The 14,946-nt window shown below is 55.0% G+C and overlaps 1 protein-coding gene across 1 annotated transcript; it reads right to left on the bottom strand.

Moving 5' to 3' along the window:
• Nucleotides 1-1,965: 1,965 nt before the first annotated feature.
• On the bottom strand, nt 1,966-13,522 carry IL34 (interleukin 34; the record flags this gene model as incomplete). Its single annotated transcript, XM_079723646.1, has 6 exons — nt 1,966-2,646; nt 2,879-3,011; nt 6,154-6,315; nt 6,603-6,680; nt 7,742-7,875; nt 13,495-13,522. 6 exons carry the CDS (start codon nt 13,520-13,522, stop codon nt 2,474-2,476), a joined length of 708 nt encoding a protein of 235 aa, XP_079579772.1. The 3' UTR covers nt 1,966-2,473.
• Nucleotides 13,523-14,946: the final 1,424 nt, after the last annotated feature.

Genomic DNA, 14,946 nt, shown 5'->3' with positions numbered 1-14,946 from the left:
GACAGGGTAGACGGTACAGGGTGTGTCCAAGAGTGCCTGAGGGACGGGGGGGCCCACACTGGCCGTTGGGCCTGTGGCAAGAGGAGGGCCTAACAGCTCTGGAGGCCAGAGAGCAGCTCTTCTCTCCAGCGTCCGGAGCAAAGCCGCAGTGAGGTTGGAAAGGGCTGGGGGCTGGGCCTCCTGCCAGTCTGCTGTGGACCAAGTCGGGGGGGCAGTCAGGGGAGATCAGCTTTGACTCTGTTGTCAGAGGAGCTGCCCTCCCAGGATGGTCCGGGCGGCGGGGAGCGAGGTGGCGAGTGCCCCCGCACCATGTTGCGCGCCAGCTCCAAGCAGGTAAAAGCACGTGTGCCAAGGGCAAGCGGAGGACTTCCTGCGGCCCTGCAAGGCAGCCCAGGGCGGCAGGGTCATGGGGCAGGGGCCCCTCCCGGGGTCAGGAGAGCTGGCTTTTCCTGGTCTGGATGGAGCCCGGGCTCCTGGTAGTTCTTGTGCCGGAAACTGGGGTCCAGGCACAGCAGCCAGGCGGGTGTGGGGAACCAAGGATGCCCCTGAGTGGATGGAGCCCCGTGGGGTCCCCGAAGGCGGGTGGAGAACGGTACCTGTAAGTCGCTAGGTCGGAGAAAGGAGACTTGCTGAGCGCACCACACCTGGAGGAGAGCCGGGCGAGGATGGGGCCGGGAGAGCAGGTGGCCTGTATTTGAAGGCTTGGGGCGGGGCTTACACTGCCCCTCACCACAGGGTTTGCCCAGGCGGGCTGATTTAAGATGCAGGTTATGTGATGTGAGCAGGGTAAGGGGCAGTGGGGTGGGGGGAGAGCTGAGTCCCCATGAGGAAGAGCTTGCCCCTGGGGAGGGGGGTGGCTTCGGAGACCCAGGGAGGGGGTGGGTGCGGCACAGCTGCCCCCCACCCACCCATACTCCAGTGGCGCCTTTCCCCTCCAAGCGCCCCCCCAGGGCTGTACATAACTCCTCCATCCCCTTGATCGCCTTGCATCCATTTAGTGACCACCTTGCAGGCCCACCCCTTTGGGATCCGAGCCAGCCATCCCGCATCACAAACTTTGGTTTGGGGGACTTCTTTACGTTTGTTTCATTTTTCTTTTTGTACAGAGAAATATTCTTTTCAAAAAGTGTCTTTTGACTGAAGTAACTTTCCTGGTGCTGTTAACTTGTTCCTTTTTTTAATTTATTTCCCCACCCCAGGCCCCCCCTCCTGGTTCCTACTCACGTTTTCTTCCCTCCACCACCGCCTCACCACCCCCATCCCATCTGAACCATTTTGTTTCTTTTCTTTCTGTCCGTTTTTGGATAAATGATCCTCTCCTCCCCCACCACGCCCCTGCAACCCACCCTCTCCTTGATTTAAATAGTCACTGCTACAAGTAACAAATGCACTGTGAAGATTCCAGTATTAATAAAGTGGTACTGTAATTGACACCCCTGCCTCCGCCTGGCTTCCTCCACCACTGCTCACCTGCCAGCACCCCAGCCCTTGCCCATCCCATCCCAGATCCCCGCTGGGGGCGGGGCTCCCTGCAGGGCTCCGTGATGGGGGGCGGGTGGGGGCGTGCAGGAGTCGCCAGGTCTCGTGCCAGGACCCATGCCTTTGAATGCCTCAGCTCTGTCCCTGCTGGGGGCAGTCTTGGGGTTGCCAGATGGAGGGGGAGAGGGCGGTGGCCAGGACGCACTGTGGGAGATAAACCCCCCCACCCCCGCGGTCAGGCTGGCTAAGGCTTCAGGGGCTGGGGCAGGGCTGGAAGGAACTCTGTCCCGCAAATATCTACCATTCCAGGGCCCTGGCTAAGGCCCTGACCACTCCACATCTGAATCCTCAGACCGAGGCCCCAGAGCCAGACCAGCCCACGCCCCTCCCTCCTGCCTCCTGCACCTGGCAGGAGGGGAAAGCGGCCTTCTCCAGGTGGGCCTTCTCCAGGTTCACCCTTGCAGATGCAAAGCAAACCAAAACAAACCAAAACAAAGCAGGTGTTTAATAGAAAAAATAAAGGGAACCGTGGCAAGATGTGGCATTTGGCTATGCCCTCTGCCCAGCTTTGCTGCCCTCTCCCTGGCCTTGCCGAGTCATGTCCCCACCCCCATGCCCACCTGGTACAGCTCTCACCTCTTTGGGCTTAGGAGACGGTCAGCCCTGCCCTCAGGGAAGGGGGCAGCCCAGGCAGTGCCAGGAGGGGCCGTAGGCTCTGTCTTCATTGACCTTCAGGTGCCCCCCAGCGCCCACCGCTCCAGGTGAGACCATGGGAGGTATGGAAGGCGGGAAGCTGAACCCTTCTCGGGCACCGAGTCCCCCTCAAAGGAGAAATACCCCTCTAGGATCTCCTCTCCCAAGAGGGGCTCCCCACCACCACCCAGAGAAGCCTCAGGCCCAGTCCATCTCCTGCAGGAGCTCCTCCAGCTGCCCCACCCAGTTACCATGCAGGCCACTCAGGGCAGGAGGCCTTCGCCCTGTGCCCTCAGCAGCTTCACTGAGCTGGGGCTCCAGCTGTGGATGCCGGGGGGTGGGGCAGGGAGGCGGGGGGCTGCTGGCGCAGGGGGTATAGCTGGGCAGCCACACACTGTGACGAGGGCTCCGGGCTGTGAGGCTGAGGCCTTGGCACCTCACAATCCTGCCAGTTTAGGACAGGGCTTTGTTTACCTGCAGGCGACACACACACACGGACACAAATAAGACCGCAGGAGTGGTCAACAGCCCGCTCATCCCCAGACCAAGCCACACTGTCCTCCCTGTACCCAGGGCCCATCTCAGCTTCCAGAAACGGCCTGTAGCCCTGGGAAGCAGAGGGCATGCCGAGGAGGGTCCCAGCTCTGCTCAGCGACCTGGGCTCAGACACCCAGTGTCCCGCCCCCAGCCCCTCAGAGCTCCTTACAGCAAGAGCAGTACAACAGATCCATGACCCGCAAGCAGTTGTCCAGCAGAGCTTTGGGCCGCACCAGCTTCAGGCTTCCTGGGGCACTCAGGAGGGACAACACTGCTTCCACCTGGGGGCTGACCTCCACACCCTGAAAGGGAGGAAATCTTTAGGACCACGGGTGCCACCCACAGCCTGTGAAGAGATCCCAGGAGAGCTCTGGGGGGCGGGGGGTTGGTGGCTATCCTGCCTGGAAGGAGGACAAGAGATCCCTGTGACCAGGACGCCTGAGAGCAATTTCTCTCCTTCCTGCAGGTGCCATTTTTCCTGGGAGGGGCTCCCTCGATGTCCCTCACTCAAGCACAACACACAGAAGCTTCTCTTTTCCTCTCCTAGGGGCAGGCCAGACAGGGAGGAGGTGGGGGCATCCTTGCTGTTCTAGCCCAGGCCCGGCCACCACCACATGAGGAGTCCCTATCCCAGGGACACTGTCCTTCAGTATGTAAAGACCCACACCGACTCCCATGAAGAAGAGACAGGGGGCTTCCCTGGTGGCGCAGCGGTTGAGAGTCTGCCTGCTAATGCAGGGGACACGGGTTCGAGCCCTGGTCCGGGAGGACCCCGCATGCCGCGGAGCGACTGGGCCCGTGAGCCACGACTGCTGAGCCTGCGCGTCTGGAGCCTGTGCTCCGCAGCAAGAGAGGCCACGACAGTGAGAGGCCCGCGCACCGCGATGAGGAGTGGATCCCGCTTGCCGCAACTGGAGAAAGCCCTCGCGCAGAAACGAAGACCCAACACAGCCAAAAAAAATAAAGAAAAAATAAATAAATAAAAATTTTAAAAAAAAGAAGAGACAGGACCCTCCGGAGGGTCGGTCATATCGTGAGGCACACTAGGCACACTGACAGGGCTGGATCTCCAGCTCCAAGCTCGGGGGCTCCTCTCCACAACACTTAACAAAAGGAACCTGGTGTGGGGAGCACCAGGCACCGTGGGAGGGACAGAGCGGGGGCCAGAACTTTCGAAGAAGACACGGAGCACGGCACTTCCCTGGTGGCGCAGTGGTTAAGAATCCGCCTGCCAGTGCAGGGGACGCGGGTTTGAGCCCTGGTCCAGGAAGATCTCACATGCCGCGGAGCAACTAAGCCCATGAGCCACAACTACTGAGCCCCTGTATGCCACAACTACTGGAGCCCGCGCACCTAGAGCCCGTGCTCCACAGCAAAGACAAGCCACCGCTGAGAAGCCCACGCACAGCCACAAAGAGTAGCCCCGCTCGCCGTAACTAGAGAAAGCCTGCGCGCAGCAACGAAGACCCAACGCAGCCAAACATAAAAATAAATAAATAAATGTATGTATAAATAAATAAATAATAATACTTAAAAAAAAAAAAAAAGACATGGAGCAGGAGGAAACGTGGAAACGTGGGACCTGAGCTGGGGAAGGACCTTCCTAAAAGTGAAGTGTTCTAGGTTGAACTGTGTGTCACCCTGCCCCACAGCCCCCTAAAAAAGCTCTGTCCAAGGCCTAATCCCTAGTACCTGCGAATGTGACCTGTTTGGAAATGCGGTCTATGCAGATGTAATTAAGTCAGGGGTCTCCAGATGAGATTAGTGTGGATTTATGGTGGGCCCTAAATCCAATGACTGTTGTCCTTGTAAGAGAAAGGACACAGGTCCTTCTCTGGGACACAGAGGGAAAGGCCATGTGAAGACAGAGGCAGAGGGTGGAGTGATGCTGCACAAGCCAAGAACACCATCAGCCACCAGAAGCTGGAAGAGGTGGGAAAGATCCTCCTTTGGAGCCTTTGGAGGGAGCATGGCCCTGCTGACACCTTGATTTCAGACTTCTGGTCTACAGAACTGCGATAGAATAATTTCTGTTGTTTCAAGCCACGAGTTGGTAGTAATTTGTGACGGCAGTCCCCAAAAAACTAATATACAAAGGCTTAGAGAGAGAAGTGAGGGTGGCAGGAGGGCAAAGGGGCCCATGCCCATGGCCCTCTCCCTAGAGGGAGGACCCACTGCCCCATAGATGTTGGGAACATATGGAACGGGCCATCAACCATTGACATTGTGAGAAAGAAGAGGTTAGAAGTTGGTTCAGGGACTTCCCTGGTGGTCCAGTGGTTAAGACTTCGCCTTCCAATGCAGTGGGTGCAGGTTCGATCCCTGGTTGGGGAGCTAAGATCCCACATGCCTCATGGTCAAAAACAAAAACATAAAACAGAAGCAATATTGTAACAAATTCAATAAAGACTTTGAAAATGGTCCACATCAAAAAAAAAAAAAAAATCTTAAAAAAAAAAAGCTGGTTCAATCTGAAGAGCCCAGGTGGGCAGGGCCTCAGCCTACCCACAATCTCCTTCCCAGCTCCCCAGAGCTCACAGAGCCAGAGACACTCCCAAGGAAAACTGAGGATGGAACACAGTCCGTTCCCCAGGTCAGCTCCAACCCCCCCTGCCCACAGGCACAAGAAAGCCACCAAGGAAATGGCTGGGTCTCCCGGTCCCCACCAGAATGGAGAGCCTCCACAAAGTTCTCGGCAGCGGCAAAAGCAGGTGCTGGCCCTGAGCCCTGGTGCCAGCAGAAGCTCACAGTTGGCTTCCTGTTGGCTGTTCTTGCTGGGCAACAGGTGGGGCCCCAGGGCAGTTGTGTACCAGGGTCCTAAGGGGGGCTGGGGGGGTCAGTAGGGCAAGGCGGGGGTGTGAGGCGGGGTCCCACGGCACACACATGGCCTGCGAGGATACACACCGACCCCGTCACCTTACTCTCTAGGCTTTTTGGAAGACGTATCCCCCAGGCCTCCGATCAACACTGCTGAACAGGCAGCGATCGGGGACCTCTATTATTATTATTAATTAAGGTCCGTTTACGTCAGGGTTCACTCTTTCTGTTGTACATTCAGTGGGCTTCGACAAATGCAATTATACCCACCGTTACAGCATCATACAGAAGAGTTTCGTCGCCCTCAAGCCCCCTGTGCTCCACCCATTTATCCCTCCCCCTTTCCCTCTCTTCTTAGATGTGGAAATAAAGTGAGAGGGATCAATGACTCGCCCAGGGTTGCAGAGCATAACAGGGTCTCGGGCGCATCTCTTGCCTCCCAAGCCCAGTCCACCACCCTGCCCCCCCATTTCTCCCACACTCTCCAGGACACGCCAGAACTTTCCACGCCTTTACCTTCTCCCTTGATAGTTTTTGGCCACACACACACACACACACACACACACACACACACACCACCCCCACCCCCACCCCACCTCCGGCCACCTGCACCTCTGCACGGCTCACCGGGAGGCCTTGTTTGACATCCAGCAGCAGCGTATGTACCTCCTCCAGGTACTTCCAGGATGGATGGCCCTCGAGCAGCACCTCCTGCACCCACTCAGTAGCACTGAGACTCACCAAGACCCACAGATACCGCAGCTCCTGTTGGCTCACCCGGGCCCTCTGCTGCAGGGACAGGAGAAATTATTGAAACCCCAGACAGGAGCCTCTGGGCCTGCCCCCCACAGCTCTGATTGCCCCCCAGATTTGTCCTGCACAGGGGGCAGACCACGGGCATCCACTGTGGATGGGGTGGGAGGGGCACCTGGGGCCTGAGCCAAGGGCAGGCTTGCTTGAGGGGCCAGGAAAGAGCCCTGGCAACAGGATCTGCCCAGACCAATGTGCCTCCAGGCAGGGCCCACAGGATGTCCCAGGAGGCAGGGGCCTCCCCATTCCAGAGGGGGAATTCTCACCAGCCTGGTGACGTTGGCCATTCGGAGTACCCCCTCATAAGGCACACTGACCCTGTAGTTGATGGGGAAGTAGTGTTTCTGGGGAGATACAAGAGAACAAAGGATGAGATCAGAGCCAGAAACGGCTCAGACTCCCCCAACCTCGGAGAAGAATTTGATGCAGGAGGAGAGGACCCAGGACCGGCCCTTGATGGCAGCGGTGGTCCTCTACAGAAAACATGTGCTTGGCTCCCAGTTGGGATAAAGACAGCTCTTTCCTCTGGGACACAGGGAAGGTGAAACAAAACAAAACATGTTAAGGCATAAGTCTCGGGCCAAAATGTAGGATGAGAGGCTTCCTACTCCTAGAGAATCATATCCTTTAGGAGGGGTGAGGAAAATGACTTTAAAAGATTGCTCTGGGCCTCCCTGGTGGCGCAGTGGTTGAGAGTCCGCCTGCCGATGCAGGGGATACGGGTTCGTGCCCCGGTCTGGGAGGATCCCATATGCCGCGGAGCGGCTGGGCCCGTGAGCCATGGCCGCTGAGCCTGCGCATCCGGAGCCTGTGCTCCGCAACGGGAGAGGCCACAACAGTGAGAGGCCCGCGTACCGCAAAAAAAAAAAAAAAAAAAAAAAAAGATTGCTCTAAAACTTATCATGGTGATGGTTTCATGACTTTGCAAATACACTAAAAGCCATAGAATTGTACACTTGAACAGGTGAGGTGTGTGGTATGTGAATTATATCTCAAAAAAGCTGTTAAAAAAAAAAAAAAAGACCTACAGAGCCACATGCCACCTGGTCCACTCTATAAAAAGAATCAAACGTTCTAATTTCTAGGTCCTTATCTCCCCTGCTAAATAGTGTCTGGGGTTCCCCCAAGGTTTCCTGGAATCCATTCCTGAGTCACTGGGTGAGTGCCACGTGGAGGTGGGATCAAAGGTCAGATCAGATAGGAGGGTTGGAGGCCCCAAGGATGGATGGCAGGAGCAGGGACAGGAAGTGCAGACGAGGCACATGGGTGTGTGTGAGGGAGAAGGGAGCCATGGCAGGCACAGGCCTGACACATGTCCAAGGAGAGGGACTGAATTTCTAGGTCCTTACATCCCATGAGCCACAGGGCTTTGAAAGAGGGACACAACAAGTGCCCACGTAGTTACCATGTACTGAAGGCGGTTCCGGTACTGCAGCTTGTCCCGCAGAAAGCCAGTGATGGCACACTCCTCGCTCCGGGTTAAGGGCCACACCTCCAAACCCTCGTTCCCCAAGGCCATGCCCAGGAGGATCCCGAGATCTGTGGACCACACACAACAAGAACACATGAGCCACCTGCGTGGCTCCCACACTGCCCAGGTACGCAGAGCTGTGCACACAACCTCCCTTTTCCCAGTCACAAGTCCTCTCGGAAGGGTTGGGGTAGGAGGCGCAGGGTCCCAAGGAGGCCTTCCCAGGGCCAGGAATACTCTCCCTGCGGTCTGGGCTGCAGGACAGCAATGCAGGCAAGCATGAACCATCCAGCCCAGCCACCTCCCGCCCCAGGCTGGCAAAGCCCCCCAGGAGCCACGCCCTGGGATTGGTCTCCAGTCTCCTTCCCACTCCTGCCCCAGGGGGCAGGCACAGCCTCCTTTCCATGGCAACCCCTGCCCTTCATCTAGAACCTACGAGTTTTCAAAGCCTTTTGCTGCATTTTCCATCCAGAGACTCTGGAACTGTGGATTCTAGTTCCAACTCTACAAATGATTCTTGGGTGACCCACTCCGTTGTCCTCCCTGCTCTATCTGACCTTGACATGCCTCTTAATTAGAGGTACCAGAAGGTCTGTAGCAGCCTTTCCAGTCTTGTCTTTCCGGGATGCTGAGCGAACCTCACTCAGGCTGTTTCTCTTCCTCGCTAACAAACGATCCAAACATTACCAGCCTTCACCACTGCAGGTCACTGTGACTTTAAAAACAGTGTGATGTCTGTGTAACTGAACAGACTTACAAAAATTATCTGAGAGAATTTGCAACAAACATGAACAAGGGTTAAGTTTATGGGAGCAGAAAGAACAAAATATAGATGGGCAAGAGATGTATCTGAAACTCAACCTCGCTAATAAATTCACGTCAAAACAATCGATACACGTTTCACCTACCAAATGGAAAGACTTTTTTGTTGCTGTTGCTGTTGTTTTATTTTATTTTAATAACATTTGCTGCTGGCAAAATAGTGAGGCAGATGCTCTTATCCTGGAAAGCAATTTGGCAATTTTTGTTATTAATGGACTTAATAATGCCCACACATTTCGACCCACTAAGCTTTAAAATTGTCCACACCCTCTGACCCATTACACTCATTTCTAGGAATAAATGTGAAGGAAAAGAGAGACATAACCGCAAGATTAGTGGACAAAGACTTCCTCTGCAGTATTATTTTGTAATAGTGAACATCTGTAAGTGGCCTAGATGTTCAATAATAACGAATGTAGCCAATAAAAATCACATTGCCAAAGAATACTTATGATATGCTTATATGATAAGAAAAATACTTTTGATATGCTTAGCAAAGTTTTAAAAAGCATGATGCAACACACTGTATCTGGGTATAAAGCATGACTTGAATTTTGTTAATTATATATACGTGTGTGCATAGAAAATGCAATGGAAAGAAATGCACCAAATCTCTGTGGGAGATTTTTATGTTCTTCTTTATATTTTCTAGGATATCTTTTACATTCTATAATTAGTATGTATTATTGTTATAGTCAAAAGCAGTAATTTTTTTCCTTTTCTCCCTCTTCCTTCCTTCCTCCCTTCCGTCCTCCTCCTCCTCTCTCTCTCTCTCTCTTTCTGCCTTGTTTCCCCCCAAATAGCCAGGCAGGCTGAGTCACCTCTTTGATTCACCCCTGGTTGTGAGCAGCAATTACTCACTGGACTTTCTGCCCTCACTTCCCCGGCACTTAGGGAGACTTTTGTTCTTAAGCCCTTACTGGCCTGAGCCTGCTGACACTCACTTTCCCACCCCCTTCTCAGTGCTGCTGCCATGCCTGTGCCCCTGCTGGGCCAGAAGCTCAGGTTTACTCAAGCCCATGCCCCTTATGGCCTGCAGCCCACCAGCCCTTCCCCTCATAGAAGTCTGATACCACATTTTTTGCAAACTTGCAATCCATCTTGCACTTCCTCTGTCTCTCTCTTCCCATATTCTCAACCCAATATTTGGACAAGGGAACAGATAAACCAGTGTTTCTGCTTGCTTTCTCCCTTGTCTCTACATCATTAACACTCTCAGCTTGGCACCCCTGCTGGTCAGGATCATTCCTGCCTCAGGGTTTAGGCTCACACATTGCCCCTGCCCTGGGTATCCTCTCACACGGCAGACCTCTTCCAAGGTCTCACCAAGACTCCTTCCCTCCCCAGAGGCTCCCCTGCCTACGCCAGCCACCAACCCCTGTCTCTAGCACCAACCCCTGCCTCTAGGGCCATCTGTCCAATTCACTCATTGTCTTTTTTTTTTTTTTTTGGCTGCTTTGGGTCTTCAATGCTGTGTGCGAGCTTTCTCTTGTTGCAGTGAGCGGGGGCTACTCTTCATTGCGGGGTATGGGCTTCTCATTGCAGTGGCTTCTCTTGTTGCAGAGCATAGGCTCTAGGCACGCGGGCTTCAGTTGCTGCAGCACATGGGCTCAGTACTTGCGGCACACAGGCCCTAGAGCGTGCGGACTTCAGTAGTTGCGGTGCGTGGGCTCAGTAGTTGTGGCTCACGGACTCTAGAGCGCAGGCTCAACAGTCGTGGCGCATGGGCTTAGTTCCTCCGCGGCACGTGGGATCTTCCAGGACCAGGGCTCGAACCTGTGTCCCCTGAATTGGCAGGTGGATTCTTAACCACTGCGCCACCAGGGAAGCCCCTCACTCATCGTTTTGATCAGACAACGCAGCAGCCAGTGTGTGAATGCACAGCACCGTGAACCGCAGCAAGGACGTGTTACTCAGCACTTTGGGGTGCACGTCGAGCAGGGAGCTGGGAGCGGTATCTGGGTCTCCTGTAGAAGCTGGTAAAGGCTCACCCAGGGTATCTGAGTGAGCAGGTATGAGGTAGTGGTGGGGGCGGGGGCGGGCAGAGAATCTGCATTTCCAACAAGTCCTGAAGTAAAACTGATGCTGCTGGTCTGGGGACCGCACTTGACAGAAAGTGACAGTTTACAAATTGGTGTCCTTAGGGCCACATTCTGGTTCACAGAGATTTCACATAAAAATCCAAATTTCCATCTTTTCTTTAAAAATCAGTATCCCTGTCCACACTGAGTCTTCTTTCCAATGTGGCAGTCACCCTGTGGCTGCCCACTCCACCCCCAAGTCCCACCCCACCTGACCTCATCTGAGTCCCAGTCTGGAGCCTTTGGGGGCCTGGCCACTAGCCTCGTAGCAGAGACTTACAGAGCCTCCGTGCTTCCCAGCCTGGCACACATGGGTTGCCCCAGAAACTCTGTCCATAGATGATCTGCCTTCTCCCAAACTTAGACCTCCTCCAAGTCTGCAGCCCAACTACCACTCCCAGTTTTAAGCTCCCTTCCTGTGGCCTCCACTCTGAAAAACAGGCCAGCAAACAGGTAACTAGGCAGGGACAGCACAGCTGTAGCCTCACGTACCCTCTGCATTCTGAAAGCCCCACAGCTAGTGCAACCCTGGTCGGGAGGCCCGCCGTGCCCCCCTATCTCCACAGTTAAGAGGCCTGCAAGACAGAAGAGGAGACTGAAGAAAGAGTAATGTCCTGTGTGCAATGACAAATGGGGCTTGTCCACCACCCCCATATCTGTGCCTGTGTGTGTAAATACCCCCAAATTTACGTTCACCAAGAACCTCAGATGCAAGCTTATTTGGAGATAGGGTCTTTGCAAATGTTATTAAGAATCTCCAGATGGGGCTTCCCTGGTGGCGCAGTGGTTGAGAGTCCGCCTGCTGGTGCAGGGGACACGGGTTCGTGCCCCGGTCCGGGAAGATCCCACATGCCGCGGAGCGGCTGGGCCCATGAGCCATGGCCGCTGAGCCTGCACGTCCGGAGCCTGTGCTCCGCAACGGGAGAGGCCACAGCAGTGAGAGGCCCTGTGCCCCGCAACGGGAGAGGCCACAGCAGTGAGAGGCCCGCGTACCGCAAAACAAACAAACAAAAAAGAATCTCCAGATGAAATCCTCTTGAATTTAGGGTGGGCCCTAAATTCAATGACTGGTGTCCTTATAAGAAGAGGAAAGGACACAGAGACACATGTAAGGAAAGACCATTCATATGGCCTTCACATATGATGAAGGCAGATTGGAGTGATGCAGCCACAAGCCAAGGAATGCCAGAAGCCACCAGAAGCTGGAAGAGGCAAGAAGGATCCTCCCCTAAAGCCTTCAGAGGGAGCATAACCATGACAACTTGATTTCAGACTTCTGACCTCCAAAGCTGTGATAGAATACATTTCTTTTGTTTTAAGCCAAGATTGTGGCAATTGGTTACGGCAGCCACTCCTTTTCCAGCACCCCAGCCCCTCTCTGAGCCCCTGATCCTCATCCCTCCCTCCCCCTCACCCCACGGCCAGTCCTTGCCAATCCTGCGCTCTGCTTTCATGAGCTTTGTCCCCTCTGCCAGGCCTCTTCATTCTCACTTCCATCTCCAGAAGGAACCCTCATCACCTCATCACATCCTGCCCAGGAGGCTGTAACAGCAACTCCCAAAAGCACGGCCAGATTGATCTCTCGAAAGCAGAGTAACTCTCAACCTCAGCTCCCACGTCCATGTCACGGACCTTCCAGGGCTCCCTGATACCTCATGAGTTAGCCACTCTTCACCCTGGCTTTCAAGGCCTCAGGCACCTGAGCCCAAACCAGCTTTCCTGCCTGGCCTCTCACGCTCTCACTGCTGAGCCTTTGCTCACGCTGCTCCCTCGCCCTGGAAGGAACACCGTCCTCACCTCCCCACGGCTACATGTGTGAACCCTACCCACCTCTGAGACCAATTCAAGTGGCACCTCGCCGTGCTGTCTCTCCTGCTCGCCCTGCTCCTCAGGACTTGGAAGATTCCAGAACACTGGGTCTGGGTCCTTCCACCTGTTCTGAACATCCGGACCCTTTGCAGTGCCCTCCACAAGGGCCAGGGTGGACCCAGCTCCTCTGCCAATCCCTCACAGGGTCAGACCCCGGACCTCATGCAAGTGGCACACAGTTCCTAGCACCTAACTCCATGCCGGGTGTTAGAGAGAGACACACGAGATAGCCCAGGTCCTTGTCGCCATGGCAGTGTCTCTCCAGTGGGCACGTGGGCGGCCCCAGAAAAAAATATGTTGAATTTAAGTCAATTACATTGAATCTTGGAGTCTGAAGGGAGCTTGGTCTGCCCTCCCACCAGCAGGCAGGCCTGAGAGACTTGTCAATTCTTTTTTTCTGTCCTCATTTCAACTATTTTTCTTTTCCCCAACGACACTGTTCTCTTTCTGCCTTTTGATTTAGCTCTTCATGGAGGGAAAGGCAGAGGGAGCAGGTTGCACTTCTCCCATGTGTCTCGGGGCCCAGGCAACTTCACAAGCCCCCACCCCTGGCTGGTCAGGCCCAGGGAGGCCAGAAATCATCTCTCTGCCACCTCCATCCCCACCGTACTCCCCAGTGAGCACCAATGAGTCTGAGCAGGTGAGACGCTGCCTCCTACCCCTAGTGCCTGCCCTGTCCCTGTGACCCACTGACTGTGCCCACCCAGACTAAGGCTCATACCCACCATGCCCATCTGAGCTGCAGTCAGTTGGAGACAGGGCAGACGGCGTGGGAGTCCCCAAGGGTGCCTGCCATTAAGCTGGGAAGCATCTCAACTTCTCACCAGGAAGAATGCCCTGGTTGCCACGGTTGCAAAGCCTGGCTCTGGGCCAAACTCTCCCTGGGCAGTCCCCACAGACCCCCCCAGTACTCACAGCGCAGCCAGGCGAATCCCCGGGGCATGGTGGTGTGCTGGGTCTCCCAGAGAGCAGAGGTGGTGTCCCCAGCAATGTGTCTATCCACAGAGGCCTGACTGGGGCCTACATGGCCTCGGGTCAGCAAAGGTGGCCCAAAGTCGAGGAAGGACTAGCCACAGAGGAGTGGCCCAGCAGGAGGTGGCAGGTGCTCCTGGGCAGGGCTCACCCTTATCTGCCTGGCAGTGCAGAGGGCAGCCGGGGGGCAGTGGCTGTGAGTCCCATGGCAGCCAAGACCTGGCCTGAAACGGCTGCCTCAGGGTCTTCCTTCCAAGCAGGAGGAGAGAGTCCCCAGCAGGCCCCTCGGAATCTGAGGCTGGGTTGTGCTTTCTCTGATTTCTCTGTCTGCAGCTGCTCAGTGTGAAATCTGGCTCTGGAAAGAGAAAGGAGGAGAGAAACTGATTATGTAAGAGTGGTGCTGCCACTCAGCCATCAGCCACAGGCGCGCAGAGCCTACTGTGCAGGCTGCACCCACCGCTGGCCGGGACCACCGGGGAAGGCCAGAGGTGCACAGCCCTGCCCTGGTTGCTGGCTACTCGGGGACACAGAAATGACAGAACAACCAAAGGGCAGCCCCAGCCCAGGAGTAAGTTAAAATGACACCAGCTGACAGCCTGGGGCCAAAACAAAAGCAGGACCAAGGAATGAATGAGCTGTGTGGGTTAAATCAAAGGAGCTTCCTGAAGGCGGTAGATCACAGGTAAAGTACATGAATGGCTTGGACTGTGGGGAGGTTAAAAAAAAGCCCAGAATCAGGCTCTGCACCCCTCCATGCCCCAGAGAACACTCTCCTAGCCACCTCCTCACTCAGAAATCTCCCAGAAAGGCTCCCACCACACACCCTGGACCACCAGACCGGGACGGAGAAGCTGAGAAAGTGAGAACTGGGGTCATGGTCACCTTCATGCCACACCACAGAGCCCTAATCCTGGGTGCCATCTGTGGTCCCACCCATCCACTGAAACGGGGGAGATGTACGGAAGCCAGGAAGGCACAAGGTGGGAGGTACCTAATGGCACAGAAGCCAGAGCCTTCTCTCAGGGGGAGGGGCACAGAGGAAATCACCTAAAAGAATGGGGGTGTCTCTCTCTCTCTCTCTGGTGGGGAAGAGGGAGGGGGAGGAGTTTGAGAATGGCCCCTCCCACCCCACCCCCACTCTACCCAGGCCTTTGGAACAGCCCTTTAGAAGCTCATGCAGAGGAAAGTTGGACAAGTAAAAGTTGGAATATTATTCTACATAATTCAATTGCAAATAGCATTTTCAAAGTCACAGTAGCAAGTAAAAAGTGAAAGTTAGTTTAACAGAAGCATGACTTAAGGATCCTGGAAGGACAAGGGCCTGGGGAGGGTGCACATGAGTGGTGAGGGAAGCGGGTGACAAGGAGCTACACGTTCCTTGGTGGGAAGTCAACA

This window comes from Hyperoodon ampullatus (assembly GCF_949752795.1).
Source record: "Hyperoodon ampullatus genome assembly, chromosome: 18".
In the NCBI taxonomy this organism is placed as follows: domain Eukaryota; kingdom Metazoa; phylum Chordata; class Mammalia; order Artiodactyla; family Ziphiidae; genus Hyperoodon; species Hyperoodon ampullatus.
This window is presented reverse-complemented; position numbering and strand designations above follow the sequence as displayed.